Genomic DNA, 17,256 nt, shown 5'->3' on the forward strand with positions numbered 1-17,256 from the left:
CCACTACAGGTGGGGAATCCTGGCATGGAGAGACATATTTGAGGTGCAGAGTGGCAAATAAAAAACAAACATTCTGCATCTTTATAATTATGTATTCATATTTCAAAGTGACATTTCAATGCTCTACAATAAACTTAAAATGGACGGATGGGATTTAGTGTGAGGCACAAAACACATAAGTACAGTGAGATGATAAATTTTGTTTTCAAACAAGCACACTTTACATTAAAAAGGTTCACATGGAGGAGGACCTAATGTCTTATGGTTTTAAATTCTGATCATGTATGGTACAACATGACAAGAAATAAAATTATGACATGATTCCATTAAATGAAACAACATGGGAAGACACTAGTTGAACAATACTTGGGGTATAACAGGGGAGACAACAATGCCAGTAGCTGCCAACAATACACATTTACCACTCTGCAGAGTCCTGTTTTCTTTAGTACCAGTATCTTGGGTTTAATATCACAACAACAGGTGAAAGATACAACTATAGCCACACCAAGTGAAATGGCAGATGTTAAGAACAATATAAGATTTAAGTGTCTGCAAGTCGTAAGATGATCTTTTTGCGATGATTGTAATGTGTAAATGGGGGAAGATCACCATGACTCCAAGATTTGTTCATATATAAATATTTGAAATATTCTTCATGTAAACCCCTTCAGATCAGGCTATTGACACATACTGTGATACCGTATGGATTCAAAGACCCCCAAAATAAAATGTCGTTCTCAAACTTGAAACAGATGTTTGTATAAATGATCAGGGTACTGGATGTTCTGACACTTCAGACATTTTCTACATCTATATGGAATGTCAGGAATTATACTGATTTGTTTAATTATAGAACAAGACACAAGGCCCTGTAGCTCACCTGAATGGTTTTGAAATGTTTCTTATGAGATAAAGGTCACAGTAGGTTAAACACAAAAAAGTGATAAATTCAATATGGCTTTGTGGTCTCCATCTTTAAAATTGGATAAGAATATGGCTATTTATATAGAGATACATTTGCACACCACACGGAGGTATGCTTAGAATACTACACTAATATCCCCCATGTCAATGAATCCATACATCTCTATAAACACTTTTTCAGAAGTACTACTATGAACATAAATCATGAAATCCTTGCAAAGTTCTGACTGTGTTGGCCATATGGTTTCAGAGATATTTACTATGTTAAGTCTACCCCAGATGAATGGACGAGGAACAAGTTAAGACAAAAGATCACTCGAACTTCCAGTTCAGGTGAGTTAAATATTAGTAAAAATAAATACTTTTGTCTGGAATGTTACTTCAGTCAGGGAATGTTATGAGTGATAAATGGATGGTATAAACTCTGTTACTTGTCAGTCCACATTGGAATGATGATACATCCATAACAATAAATAGTCATATTAAAATACCCTAGTACTCAAAAGACGTTAAAGAACACTCGTTTCTTTTATGTTCTTAATCACTGTGTGAATGCAGTGAGGAATCAAGTGTTCTTTAATGTCTTTGAGTAGCATATTTGTTCATTTCAAACAAATACAATATAAATATATCAGTACCGTTCCTGATTTGTAACAAGACACCAAGTGTCACATTAAACACTGGTTCATACTGTTGATCACTGGATTGTTGGGTCCAGGGAAATATTCACATATTATCGCCATATAGCTGGAATACTGAGTGAGGGGTTAAACAACAAACAAACATTAAACACTGTCTTTCCGAACTCATAGAAGGAAGACTGCACCTGTGATAACGTTCAATATACATAGGAGTCCTTGTCTTAACACTACTGACTCCTTAACACTATTGAGCTCCTTACTGTCACATACCACAGGAGAAAACCCTTGGACCTCCCACTATCACCTTGAACACTATTACTTTATTTTGGCTACTGCTAAGATGCTGCAAGAAAAAAACCACAAAAACACAAAATCATAGCAGTGATCAATATCCTAATAATGTCACATTACAATTACAAGCCCCAAGCAATCTGTAGGCTCACTAGACAATAAACAACATGAAAGAAATGAGTTCATGAGGGAAAAAGCATGAATGAATATGAATATTTTATGAATTTAAACTTCTTATGACTATCTCGGTCATCCATAACAACTTAACAACTGCTGCTAAGAGATATCATTCACATACTGTTCCTAATAGCAGTATTGTGATGAAGGATGTATTTGCGAATGCCTGAGGACAGGGACAGATCTCTACTCTAGCGCTGATTTGAGGTGAAATTCTACAGATCATTCTTGACCTAAACTTTTCAATTTGGATCAGTGAATGTTCCAAGTTTCAGTCTGAACAGTAAATTTTCCAGTCTGATCAGCGAACATTCCAGGTTTTAGTCTGATCAGTGAACATTCCAGCCTGACCATTGAACATTCCAATCTGATGAGTGAACGTTCCAGGTTTTGGTCTAATTAGTAAACGTTCCAGGTTTTGGTCTGATTAGTAAACGTTCCAGTCTGATCAGTGAACTTCCCAGGTTTTAGTCTGATAAGTAAAAGTTCGAGTCTGATCAGTGAACATTCCAGGTCCTGTCTGACCAGTAATCGTGCAAGTTCTGGTTTCAGACATTTTCCAGACTCTGGTTAGTTGAATGATCATTATGTAGCGCAGCACTAGAAACTCAGATTATTATTCCCATGTGTAGTTCCACTCCATTATCAAATGGTGACACTGCATTATGACAGACAGACTGGACCCATTGGCCATTACAGCTTTGTTTAGGAAGAGATTTCTCCATCTCACCTATCACTGACTTCCCATAGATATACTCCTGCTCATCAACTTGGACTTAATAATCAATTAATTCTAATCTGAAAGTAATATCACTGTCGATATGAATTGAAAATTCTGGCCTTAGTTGTCTATGCTTCTTAATAGATTTCATGGAATCAGAACACAGCTTAAACAGATATTACATGTGTACACAAAGAGATGAGTAATTTGTGATAATACTAAATGTTACAGCTGTATTTTAGATGGTAAGTCAAGTTGGAAAGTGCTGATATCAGACCATGACAGAATTATGTAGTTTGACGGGATGTATATACCAGTGGTCAGCCACAAATGTGTCCTGGGTATTGACCATGGTATGGAGACATTATACACGTGATAAACAAACATGGTGTATGGTAGAGTATAAACCTCCACTGACTGTTCAGACCTGTCCTAAGGTCAGGTAAGTGGTGTTTTTTATGGTAGTGTATAATTCCCTCACTGTAATGACCTGTGTCATAAGGTGCTGGGTTTTGGTGGTTTGTGACGGTTTCTTCACACAGGTTTCATATTCATTCAGATCTATCTATTTCTGAAACAACTTGAGGTAACGGCGTCCCTTGCACACTGGTGTCATCTGTTTCCCTGGTTTACTGAAAGAACAATACATGTATTAGTGAGCTGACTTAATGCAAATAGATTTTCAGCTATTTGTCTCCTCCAGAAGGAAACATATATCTGCATGATGATGGACAATAAAACACAGTATCTACTCAAGAAAACAAATGTCACTTCATTCATTTCCAGGTTTCTTCACAAGGTATGTATTGCACTGTGCACTGTGGACAAAATTCTAGAATAAATAGATGGACACTTGTGCTTTCAAGTGTTCCCCTATTTGTATCCATGAGCATATTTGCACCAGATAATTCAGTGACTGATATTACTAGCAACAGTCTGTGCACTCAGTGTGAGATGACATGCCATCAATCAATTGATCGGACCTGATTGTCATTTAGAATCACAGAAACTTGAAGGTCTTTTCAGGGATAAAGTCTAAGTGCCTGTGATCCTGACTCACCTTTTTGGACCAAATTTTGTCTGGCTTTGATAAATGCCATGATATCTGCATCAGCCTGAGAGTCGCCAGTTAGTGGTATGTTGTTGATGTGATGTGCAGACCTAGTCAAAACAAACATGCAGGTTAAAGGTGCTCGACAACATACAGTGAACTCACAGACCTTTTAAAGTTGTTCCCTGGTCATGAGGTATGGGTCCTGGGTATCAGATTGTACAGTTCAGCCAACCTGTGTGAATCCAATGATTCTAATCTTGCTTCTTGCTCATTTTCCTGCAGGGAATGTCTGAGTACAATTGTCGCAGTGTAATTCCCCTTCTTAATATTCAAAAGAAGTACATTTGAACATTTTGTCAAAATTGATTTATTGGAATGCAAGGCAAATCTATTCTTAGCCATCACTATATTTTGCTGACAACACAACAATTGGCAATTTCCGTGCATCATTTCCGTGCATCATGCACGATTCAATGTTATTCGAGGTAAAGAAGTATTACTACGAAGTACCGAATGAGTTGCCATTGGCAGTGGGACACATTGCAGTGTACCTCGCCTGTAAGCGGAGTACATTAAAAATAACAGAAGAGCCTTCAGCCAATCAGAAAACGACATTTTTGTGTGAGGTAAGAGGAGAAGTATTATTTACCTCCTAGATTTTCTATACACCGATTTTCTGTTTTCTCTATATGTTCTATAAATCCTGCACCCAATTTTCTATATGTCATTAACACATTGTTCCCTAAAAGTGGTCATATGAACAGCCCCAATACATCATGGACAGTATTTATGTTTGAATCTGGTTTGGATGCGCCGGAGATCTATAACTTTCCAGCTAAAACACAAGGGGAATATGTGCATCTAATTGTGCAAGGGGTACCTATATACTACAAAACCAACTTCACACATATAGAGATGATAAAACACTCGCCATGTTAACAATCTTTTTAAGTATAACTCACAGAATTTTTAAAGTAACTTCTAAAGCTGACTCAGCTAATCTATTCATCAAATAGTGTCACATTTACATATCCTACAATTTTTAGCATGCGGTAACATTCCACTGACAATGTCAGTGTTGTGACATCATGGTTACCATGGTTACAATACAAGTGTCTCTATGACGAGTGCTTTATCCACAAAGTACCTCTGCAGCCTCACCACTCACTTTGATTTGTGGCCATGACTGGAGCTGACCGACCCCTGTGATGTGTATCCGCTAGACTCCTCCCCGTGGGCAGGGGGGAAATTTGATGCGGAGATGTTCGCTGCCACTGTCCTCCTCTCTCGGCTTGAACTGGGGGGTCGAGGTAGGGAGGTCTCGGAGTGGACGGGGCTGATGACCTCCTGGGTATAGTTCCTTTGATTGTGCTGGAGGGGGGTGAGGGGTGGGGTGCGCCAAGCAGACTTCACACTCCCCCGCACAGACTGAGGTATAGACTGGTCCTGTGATGTTTTGAATGTCTAGTTAGCATTTGATGCTTGATGGCCATTTTGAAGTTGGAGGTGAACATAACAATGGCATGGATTCACTTCTTTGTTATTTACAACACAACAGTTCTGGGCTACTTCATGCTCCTTCATAAGGCAAATAAAGAGGCAAGAAGCAAGTTGAAGAAGTTGTAAATCCATAATATATGTTATTATATAGTTAGCATTTATTTGTTCATTTGCTGTTTATAAACTCAGCACAAAACCATGAAGATCCAGGTTAGAATTTATCTTCAGTAACCATGCTTGATGTAAGAGGCGACTAACAGGATCGGGTTGACACGTCATCATATCCTAATTTTGTAGATCAATGCTCTAGCTTTCAATACTGGGTTGTCTGGTCCTGATTTGAATATTTTAATATTTTACAAACTGCTACCATATAGCTGGAATACTGCTGGTGCAGCATGAAACTAAAGTCACTCACTCACTCAGCACAATCCATAAATAATCAAGTCTAAACCACAGAATCCAGTGACCCACATAATCAGCATCAATTTATGCAATATATGGAATAACTTGTGAAATAAATAAAAAATTGGTACACATAAGAATATTCTTATACATTAAACATACATTAAACAATTTGCAGTGACTTGAGCAACTTGTAATTCTGTTTCTAAAATGAATATTCCACCCAGTTACTGTTTGAGATTGTGAAACTTGGTGAGTGTGCGAATATGTGTACTGGCATGTAACAGCTACAGATGCTGCATGAAGTCTATATTGTGGGAGTAATCCAGGACTTTGTTTTACAGTCTATATGTAACATGGTCATTAAAACTCATGCTTTGTCAAGGATTTAAAACAGTTGTTAGTACTAGAATCACTTCATTGAACAAGGCCCAGAACTCACAGCACCACAACCTACCTGGGCATTAGCAGACTGTTCTGCCCACCAGAGCTCAAAGTCCTTCATCAGCTTCACCTTGGCTTTTTCAAGGAGATGCTGCAGGTGTTCAATCTCCGTCTTCATTGTCCGCAAGTGTGTGAATGTCTGCTTGTACCTGTGTACATGACACAAATGGCATCAAAGTCCTGGTCTTTGGGCCATTTTTCTTGAACGACCTTTCATGCCTTGCTAGAATCAACTTTCATTGAATGAGCTTCCGCTAAACATTATAAGTGAAAAGAAAATCTAAAAGACAGAACCAGTCACAAGACTATCCACCAGAGGGCCAGGACAACTAATCCATGTCTCATGTTATGGAGGGGTTGATGTATGAAAGGTACTCACTCGGCTTTGTCACTTTCCATCTGATCTCTGAGGCTCTGCTCAACCTCATCAGGGTCTGGGTTGTCGGGGTCTGCCAAGCCTACAGAAGAGATAGGAATTAGTGAGCGTTGTTTGACCCAGTTTAATGAAATATTCTATCAATATCAAAACGAGCAGAAATGGATTGAACCAATGTAAGGAACTGAATCAAGGTCTTCAGTGTGACAAGATTATGTAAGAAGAGCATACAGAAGACAACTTCATTATTGTATAACACAACTTTTCTGCGCTACCTCTTGCCCCTTCTTTAGGTGATCCCAGAATTTACAGCAAGCCAGAGAAGTACATGTATATACAATCTAATTATGTCTAAAAATCTAATTATCACTTTTTAGCTGTATTCACATCTTATCCTCATTGTGTCAACTGTCTTTACTGTATCCCTATTATCATTGTTTTCATAACTGTGTCTGAACAGTCCTCTGTGATTGATTGTATATACATGTACTTCTCGGGCTTTTGTCTTATCTATTCTCCATCTTCAAAATGCCTCTCAAGAGTCTCATCATGACAAGGTAATACTTTAACCACATGCTAGCCATCACCCTGGCAGAGGTAGTAATCAGAGTCGACAATATTAAGACTATACACCAACACTACATCAGTTTGTCAGTATTTGCCAGATTTTGTAGTCAGGCAATAAAAATAACAAATTCCAATATCAAATACATATAAAAAGATGTCTGACCTAACTTGTGCACCAGACAGGTTTGGGTACTCAGTGGTTGGTGGCAAACACTGCCTTCATGCTAGTCAGTGTATTGATGTAGCAATTGTCACAAAAATCCCCTTTATATTTCCTTATTCCCTCATACTGTATTAAGGGGAGAGGAAAGGGTGGGATGTGTGCAAATCATCCCCTTACCTTGCATTGCCAGCTGCATCCGATGCTGTTCAATTTTACTCTTGGACAAATCTGAAATCACAGCCAGAGATGCATGTATATGAAACAAATGATATAAATGTATTAAACATGGAGATTATCTTGAAATATTGGTTATTACCCTCTCCCTCTGCCTGCAATGTTTGTTATCTCCCTTGTTAAAAAAGACTTGCCATGAGAACTACTGTTTTCAACATGTGCCAGTGAGTCTAAGCACATGGCCATAACAGCGTTGCTATTCACTGCTGACAGAAAAAAAAACATAACTGCTCATCACAAATTTAACCTCTCATAACAATTAATGATTTTATGAATGAATGGGTTGTTCAAAGTTTCAGAAATCCAGAATTACTTCCCCTGACTGATTTCATTATAAAATAGTTCCCTTTTTCAACACTTCAGTCAAGTGAGCGAGTATGGTTTTACACCGCTTTTAGCAATATTTCCAGCAATATCATGGCAGGGGACACCAGAAATGGCCATGACATTGTACCCATGTGGGGAATCGAACCTATGTCTTCAGCTTGACATGCAAACACTTTAACTACTCGGCTACCCCACAACCAAACTTCAATCAAGACAACTGGATTTGCCCTACTGTACATGTAATTTACAATGTATGGTGCTTTGATTAAACAAGGATTACTTTTCAGAAAGATCTACTTAAAACATATTGGACCAAAGGTCATATTTTGGAGGACATCCTTTGAAATGACAAATTGGCATGTAATATCACAAACACATCCCTAAAATATTCACAATTCCTAGCATTGGCTGGTTTGTTGTTTAACGCTGCACTCAGCAATATTCCCTGTATATGTCTGTAAATAATGAGGTCTGGATCAGACAATCCCGTGATCAACAGCACTATCATCCATCTACTCAATTGGTATACAATGACAAGTGTCAACCAAGTCAGCGAGTCTGACAACCCAATCTTGTTAGGAGACTAGGCCTCTTATGACAAGTATGGATTACTGAAGACCAACTCTAACAGAGATCTTAATGGGTTCGATCCCTTATGATTTTTTTGGAGTACATATGTTAGAGTACTACTCACTGATTCTAGTTTTGGCTTTATTGAGATTTTCTCCATATACTTTGGCCTCAGCATATCTTTGCTTGAGTATCTTCTTGTTCTCCTCAATCTTCTGGTTGTGCTCGTAGTCTCTCATGAAGATGTCAAACGCCTCCTGTCGGCCCATGGACATCCGCCCCACTAAGAAACAAATGGTGCAAGATTCTTCACATGTGAACTATTATAGAGTACTGTTGAATAGTTTATCAATCTTGCTGATGACTTCAGCAAGAAACACATATCACTGCTCCGACTTAACATCAGATTATTTCATATGATATATATCTCCTGCATGAAAAACAAAGGACACTTGGCAGGTAACACCTGGAGAGAGGCGGTGGGGTAGCACAGACATTAAGGTGTTCACTGATCGTACCAAAGAGACAGGTCAGATTCACCATATGGGCACAATGTGGGAACCTCTTTTCTGCTGTTGTTGGAATATTGCTAAAAGCAGCACAAACATAAACTCACACACTCACTCACTGAAATATTCCAAACATGAACAAGTGAAACATAGAGACACATTTTTCTGATTTCTACATATTCAAATCAAAGTTAATCAACCTTCTTTAAAGTCTGATACTCACATATCTTTGTCTTGGTCCTTTCCGCCATTTCAGCCCGAGCACTAGCTTTTCCAGAGGATCTGGTTTCTCTGTGACCTTCACCTTCTCTGTACCGATTGTCTGTGGCACTATGACTGGAGTAGTTGTGGGAATGGTAACCATTCTGACTATCGTCTCCATTTGTCATCCTGTTTCCCCTTGTTGCCGCCAGGTTGGACCCTCGGTGTGACTCCGAAAGAGAGATGGCATCAGCGGCTCTCTTCTTCTCCTTCTTGAGCATGTTTACCAATATGTCTGGACATGGTCAAAGATTCACCCAGCAACAATGATGCCTCAAACTTCATGAGTGAGTGAGCTCAGTTTTACACCACACTCAGCAATATTACAGCTATACGGTGGCAAACTTCATGAAAAATGGACACATTATCTTTACTTCTTCACATTTTCAATTCAACCTTATTTGTGAACCCAGTTAGTATGGAAATTCCTCCTTCCAGACAATTGGTGTTGGGAAAAGTTATATCTGGACATTACTATAATTATGCAACAAGAAATGCATAGAGGGGTGTTGCAGGGGTGTACACCCCGCCACCCTGTCCTGAAAGGTTATTCAATGGCCATTTAAATTTTCGTGAAACAAGTGAAAGTGAACTGTGCACACACCCCTCTCCTTCTGAACTGTGCACCCTGCCTTTCTCAAAAAGCCGTATCCTCAGATAAAGTGAATGAAAGACGATAATGGACCTATTTTCTGTTACATCTAATTACATCAGTCTTTGACAAAATAATTTTCTGGTTACACGTTAAAGGATACTGATTTCATTGTCTCTCTGCATTACAAGATCCTTCAGTTTCTGTGTTTCCGCATTGTTGTATGGTCCAGTGTCAACTGGAGTTGTCTCCCTTACAGGGCTGGTGGCAGGTCTCTCCAGCACAAGTTTCTGTGGACAGAGTGATTATTTGAATGGCACTTAAAAGTGGCATACATACGAAAGAAAATTTTGTAGATTGATGTTAAATTCATTGTGGGGAACTGAGATTTATAATTTATTTTAATGGAGTTGACATCCATAAAATTCTTCTCCTTAAATCACATACACACTGAAATTAATTTATGCAATTAAAAATACAAACAGGTAAGCGAGTCTTCAGTAGAGGCGACTAACAGGATTGGGCGGTCAGGCTCGCTGACTTGGTTGACACATATCATTGGTTCCTAATTGTGCAGATCGATGCTCATGCTGTTGATCATTGGATTGTCTGTCCAGACTTGATTATTTATATACTGCTACAATATAGCTGGAATTTTGCTCAGTGTGGTGGAAAACTAAACTCACTCTCTCACTTAAAAGGAGTAATCTGCCATGACATAATGTCATCACATACCTTGAGAAGATTGAAGCATGTGTGGATCTTCCGCATGTCGGCGCCGACACTGATGATGGAGTCAGGGTCAGTGTCTTCGAGGTAGGCGTTGACAGCCTCCTCACATCTGGAAAACAACATGGTACAGGAGCAGCTGTACATGTTCCAGTCCACAATTCAAAATTCACACCCACGACTAGTGCAGTTCTGGAGGGACTAGATCCATTTTCTTGCGAACTGCCATCCTCACCTATCGAACACTTGCAACTCATGTTTGCTGATTACGAAGTTTCATGCTATGAACAGTATCTGAAGTACCTGAGACACAGTCAGATACATTTTGTAATTGTTAGGAATGTAATGTTCTGATTTTCAATGATAAACTCAAACAGAAGGTCTCAATAACCAACAATTGTCATAAGGGGCGACTAACGGGATTCTGTGGTCAGACTTGCTGACTTGTTGACACATGTCATCGGTTTCCAATTGCGCAGAGCGATGCTTTGATCACAGAATTGTCTCGTCCAGACTTGATTATTTAGACTGCCACCATACAGCTGGAATATTACTGAGTGTGGCTTAAAACTAATAACTGAACATGCCCGCTCATCCACCCACCCACCCACCCACCCACTCACTCACTCACTCACAATAAAGCTGGCCTTTTGCAGTCTGTGTAATAAGTAACTTCACTGTGACTCTTGTCCAACATATCCTAATTCTGCTAATTTAGACCTTGTAATTATGAAGCTGCTGGCAATGTATGTAATGTCCTAAGCATGTGCGCACCTTTGGAGCTCCTCCTCAGTGAGTTGGTCAGTCCGCTGCTGGCCAGTGGCCAGTGCTAGCTCCTCTTTCAGCTGCTGGATTTCTCTCTTTAGCTTCTGGATCATTAACTTGGGATCCAATTCCTCGTTCAGCATCACATCGTTCTTGATCATCGCCACCCGCTGGGCAAACCGACAAGTCGAGATAGTCTCCTGAAGAAATCAAACAGGAGCAATAGGCCATGACTTGTGAAATGCATCATTACTTCCCTGCGATTCCACTACCATGCTGGTTACAAGATTAAATACTGAATCCTCAATCAGCCTCAGTTTTGAACTTGCAGGGATGAATGTCATCTGTAACTACAACTATGCAGGTATGTAAGCCTTACGGTTGATTCAGGAAACTGAAAATTATTTAAATCCTCATCATTTTCATCACCTTATAAAAGTGAGATTGAAGCTATACCCACATTGCAGAAAGATCATATTCAGTCTACAAACACAATTTATTCCTTGGAGAAAACTATAGTGACAGGTACTTGGATTTGGTCTATGTAAATGAGTTCTATGTCTTGAATGTTGATCCCTGATTCACATTTTCCCATCAAATGTTCACATGAAGGAATTATAAATATCAGATCTTAAACAGATTTTGTCTTCAGTAAACCATATCCTTGTTAGCAGAGGCAACAGACTCATTGGGATGATGAGATTTCTTAAGTTGGTAGATACACTTCACAATATTCGCTGATTTGGTTGACACACGTCATCATGTCCCAATTGTACAGATCGATGCTCATAATGTCAATCACCAGAATATTAGGTCCAGACTTGAATGTTTGCTGACCACTTACATATAGCAGAGGCATTGATAAGTGCAGTTAAGTACAAACACAACATTATGTTAGGATCATCATGGATATAACGAAGGACTCACATCAATATTTTTCTTGTCAACTGAGCATGTGGCAATCATTGTGGTCATACAGTTTCCCCCAAGACTGTCTCGCAGCACCGACGTCATCATGGAGTTGCGGTAGGGGATGTGGACACGACCCTTCTCGGACAAGGAGATGATCACCTGCAACATCGTGACCATTAGAAGAGTCAGTGACTGCTACCATATGAGCACAAACACTTGCCTTATGAGGGTGAACAATCAAACAACCAACATGACTGTTCAAACTGTGTGAATTCTACGATCCTTCTCTTATAGGGATCTCAGAAGCACTGCTTGATTTTAAAGACACACTATCATGCCATATTTCTCTATAAATCAATACTGCATTTCTCTCATTAATACAAACTATTAGTCGCCAGCAAAGCTATCACATAACTTATTCTAAAAAAATTATGTATGAATATTGATAAAATGAATTGATGCAATGCTGGAATAAATCAACTCTTGCATCTTCTACTAACCAAACTTTATTTCAAGCGAACCCCATAGAGTTAATCCCTTGAAACACTCTATTTGAATATCCTATGAAGCAAGCACTGACAACACCGCAGGCAACAGTTTTCAATGTACAGAGCAATCGTTTACATTCCATACATAGCAAGTATAATCTGTTTGGAAACGGTTCGCCTCGATGTTTCAATTATTGATTTCAGGCAAGTTGTAAAGGATAAAGTGAGTGCATATACCTCAATATATTCTACTACAAACGGAAAGTATGGGAAGACCCTAAAATTTGATACATAAATTTAACCACGGTGAGGTCACTTATACTCTAAGGTAGATGCAACTTTTTCTGTACTTAATGGCCACATAAAATGACATGTTTAAATAAGCAGTGAAGCAACTTATTCAATATTTGAAGCACACCAGCACCATGGTTGAGTCGTCCAGACACCTTCCACTGATTAATACCACCTTTGTGATGATATGTTTGACATCTGAAATACTCAGCAAGAGGATTAAATAACACCTCTCCACAGAAATGGAATGACACCATCAAGTCCACAATTTCCCCACCCAGAGTTATCCTCCCTGACTCACCTGTTCCAGGAAGTGGAGGGACAAGTTGATGTACTTGGCTTCAGTCAACAGAACACCATTCACCCCTGTCTTGGACACACGCTCAGATCTATAGACATGAAACCACGTTAATATCAGGGTGGATCCAGGATTTACAAAGCAAATCTTATCTCTGCACTATCTGCCTGAACACAGGCATTCCTTATTCTTAATGCCAACTGTGTTTTAGGCTATGTCACGGCCAAGTAAGCATGAACACAATCCCCACTACTGTTGTACCCTGCCACATAATCAGTCAGGTCAGACATTACAACAATATATTCATCATGTTAGTCACTTCTTGCACTGATGCTCATGATGTTGATCACTGGATTGTCAAGACCAGACTTGATTATTTACAGACTGTTGTAATACAGCTGGAATATTGTGAAGTGCGGCGTAAAACTATATTCACTCACTCACTGCTTGTATTATGAACATATTCTAATCTATGTATCAGAATCCATGACCAATTTCAGAATGAGTGAATAAGTAAATGTTCACAACAAGAGAAACAGTATTGTTGAAGTATAACTTGTTTTATTCATGATATGGCCGAAATACTGCCCATGTGATTGTAAATATTAACTCACACACTTAAAAAGTAAGTGACTGAGATTGGTTGTTGGCCATTATATGCAATGTTCTAGTGACATCATATATGGGGCTTCACATTGTACCTAATGTTGGGACACGAAAACGAAATCCACTATTGATTATCGGAGGACTTGTGGTGAGTGATAATGGATTATCATATCGAAATATGTAATGGTTAGTTTACTTCATTCATGTGTGTTATGCTAAAACAACAATGTTCTGATTCACTGGAAAAATGTCTCCAATCGATGATAATTTTTAATCCTTCTTTCGATCAATTTTCTATTATTTTTTATCATTGGAGCAAAAACTAAAATTGGTAACTATGTGGGAATCAAAGCCAGGTGTTCAGCATGACAAGCAAACCACAAAGGTAACACACCATTCCCACTCCATAAAGGGATCTATGTACATTGATTGTTGTTTATCTATGTTAAAGTATGAAAGTTAAGATTTGCTACTAGAAAAAGGCACTGTATAGGTTTCTCAGAACCAAATCTGTTGCTAGGAACAATTCAGACCTAGAATTTCTAATGGATACAAACATCACATGATAAGTCATAGAATACAACAAGCAGATCCTCAGTAATCAATGCTTGTGACAAGCATGAGGTTCCTGGGGAAATGTAATCAGGTATTCACACAAAGTAAACAAACTGTGCAGACAAACCCAGCCAGATCCACCAGATGCAGCTTGGCCCTGCGGATGGTTGCGGAGCCTGCTTCCCGTGCTGTGAGGTGTATTGTGAAGATGCAGTGAGACCGTGTAGATGCCTGGTTCATGGGGGTCTGGGGGGCAGATACATGTGAGCCATGCAGGATATATATATATAAAAAATAGATTCAGTGCAAATGTGTCCGAGAATTTAAGAAAAGTTTTAACTGACATTCAATTCTATAACTCATAATTACACAATGCCTTTCAAAAAGAAGTCTCTCAGGGACTGGGAAAGGCAGGGGCCTTGGGCCTTTTTGCACATTAGAATAAAAAATGGCCCATTACAATTTAGGTGTACAATTGATACAAGGGCAAAGGCCCATTCTATATTCAGAACATGGCTAATAATCCTGAAAATGGTCCCCTGTCCAAGTTCTCTATCCAAGTCTGTGGTAGTCAGATGTAACTTATGCTGTATTTTGCATTACACATCCTCAGTAAAGAATACATTCTAGTCCTTGTTTCAGTTGAATCCTATCCAGGATTTGAACTCATACCTGAACACCAAAACAACAACAATGAGCTAACCCATAACACCACTGCATTACTTATTATCATGATTACACAATACTTTCACATGTGATCTCTTACACATCAAGGGAAATAACTCTTTGACACAAAATATTCATTACTGACACTGATAATACCATTCCAGTGGATAGTTTTCTCACAAACAAGAATCAAACAGAAAGATCTGGAAACCCCTAGTCCAAAATGTAAACATAGTAAATCAGCATAAAATTCAACTAAAATTCTCATGTCTCATTCACGTTCTTGCACATTTCTGTATTGGCAGCATGACTAAGCAAAGTCGTAATTAAGAGCATCAATTCTTGGTTGATACTATACTGTAAATGTTTCAAAGCTAAAATCAAGTATGCTGACAATTTCAAATTGATTTCAAATGGAAAGTTTAAGCATGAGTGTTAATTGTGATTCTGTGCAGATGGAAATAGATGATTGTGATCACCACGTTGGTGACGAATGGTAGTCAAGATGTTTGTACCTCTGCAATCATTCTGTTGGTGTCCCCCAGAAACAGCAGGTTGAGAGCATCCTCCTCACTGGCAGCCTGGTGCACAGAAAGGTTCTTCAGGTGGATGTTCTGGTCCGAGTCTTCCATCAGGGACACCTTCCTGCACAGACACATGGGTATTCAGACACAGACAGACAGACAGACAGACAGACAGACAGACAGACAGACAGACAGACAGACAGACAGACAGACAGACAGACAGACAGACAGACAGACAGACAGACAGACAGACAGACAAACAAACAGACAGACGGACAGACTGAAAGATGTGCTATATATCTAAATGAATTCCAAATATCTCTAAAATGAACTGAAATAGACTTTATATTATGTAAGCTGACTAGTCATTCCTGGTCTACGTACGGCAGATCTTCCAGTTTCGTTGCCTCATGTTTTGGGTCAAGGAGATCAAAGCCGCTCTCGTTGTAGATCTCTAGGTAGGACACATGCACTGTGAAAGACAGCTCCGGGCTCTGGACAACACATAGTCAGACACAAGTCAGACAACAAGTCAGACAACAAGTCAGACAACAATATACTCACAGCTAAAACTGCTCAAGGGAAACGAGTCATGTTCAATATTAGGCATATAACTGCCTATCAAGGTACAGGATTTTATGGGTACCTTGATGATAAGGTTTGTGCCAATGCTATAACAAGACACCTGATGATGGTATATTACAATGCATACATAAAGTACACATTCTCCCATATATGGTTGTGTCTGGTTTTGTACCATTATATAACATACATAGGATAAAATCATATACCCAGTAAATATAAAACATAGTACAAAACTGTCCATTAATTTCACATCCCAGTGTGCAATGACAAAAACATTAAGGGGGCAGTGGGGTAGCCAAGTGGTTAAAGCATTACGGGTTCAATTCCCCACATGGATACAATCTGTGAAGCCCATTTCTGGAGTCCCCTGCACCTGATATTGCTTGAATACTGCTAAAGGCAGCGTATAACAAAAGTCATGCATTGATTCATGAAAGCATTAAGACATGTGGTTCTAGTCATAATCTTATACTGGTAAAGATATAGTGTTCCCTGAATTCAAATACCAAAGCAGCAAACTGCCCACAGCTGCTGCATACAACATTAGCTGAAAAGCAGAAATGAAGTGTATATTACCAGTGATAAGCCAAATTTTGAGAACAAAAAAACCTGTCTGTAGTAAGGAGTCAGCTTATCTACAGGTTACACTTTTGTTAAACTTTTTTGTGGTGTTAAGAAAAATGACATTGTATCACTAGTGAATGAACAAGAGAAAACAACTTTGTCTGTAAAGTGGCTAATTTGCAACTGAACTTCTCAAGAAGTTTCAGTTCTAATTTGTTTTTGCTGGGCATTGTATTATATGCTGGGATTAAGATTAACATATGTATTTGTCTGGTAAACAGATCTGGAAATAATATTCAGCTGTACATGTTTCCCTGCGATCTACAGCTGACTGTGTTAAAATGTACCAAATGATATTATGAGAAGAATTCTGCTAGAGTGATCAGAAAAATATAGCATCTGAAACAATTATTCTCTTAATTAAGAGAAATACATTCTAGCATCCTGTAATTTTAACTGCAGGTTTCACTCTATAAATGTAGCACATCATAGCTAAGGTAATGCGACCACTCTT

At 38.9% G+C, this 17,256-nt stretch overlaps 1 protein-coding gene across 1 annotated transcript in view; it reads right to left on the reverse strand.

The window, feature by feature from the left end:
- Positions 1-90: 90 nt before the first annotated feature.
- Positions 91-17,256, reverse strand: part of LOC137293985 (kinesin-like protein KIF6) — a 32,720-nt gene continuing 15,554 nt past the window's right edge. The window contains exons 6-21 of the mRNA XM_067824891.1: positions 15,978-16,087; positions 15,585-15,714; positions 14,531-14,649; positions 13,246-13,333; positions 12,181-12,324; positions 11,263-11,453; positions 10,495-10,600; positions 9,923-10,049; positions 9,130-9,402; positions 8,522-8,680; positions 7,444-7,494; positions 6,540-6,618; positions 6,174-6,309; positions 4,980-5,257; positions 3,818-3,918; positions 91-3,389 (exon numbers count right to left, since the gene is read on the reverse strand). Coding sequence (XP_067680992.1) covers positions 3,370-3,389; positions 3,818-3,918; positions 4,980-5,257; positions 6,174-6,309; positions 6,540-6,618; positions 7,444-7,494; positions 8,522-8,680; positions 9,130-9,402; positions 9,923-10,049; positions 10,495-10,600; positions 11,263-11,453; positions 12,181-12,324; positions 13,246-13,333; positions 14,531-14,649; positions 15,585-15,714; positions 15,978-16,087 — 2,112 coding nt within the window. The 3' untranslated portion in view covers positions 91-3,369. The remainder of the gene's footprint in view (positions 3,390-3,817; positions 3,919-4,979; positions 5,258-6,173; positions 6,310-6,539; positions 6,619-7,443; positions 7,495-8,521; positions 8,681-9,129; positions 9,403-9,922; positions 10,050-10,494; positions 10,601-11,262; positions 11,454-12,180; positions 12,325-13,245; positions 13,334-14,530; positions 14,650-15,584; positions 15,715-15,977; positions 16,088-17,256) is intronic.

The sequence above is a fragment of the Haliotis asinina genome, chromosome 8 (assembly GCF_037392515.1).
Source record: "Haliotis asinina isolate JCU_RB_2024 chromosome 8, JCU_Hal_asi_v2, whole genome shotgun sequence".
In the NCBI taxonomy this organism is placed as follows: Eukaryota; Metazoa; Mollusca; class Gastropoda; order Lepetellida; family Haliotidae; genus Haliotis; species Haliotis asinina.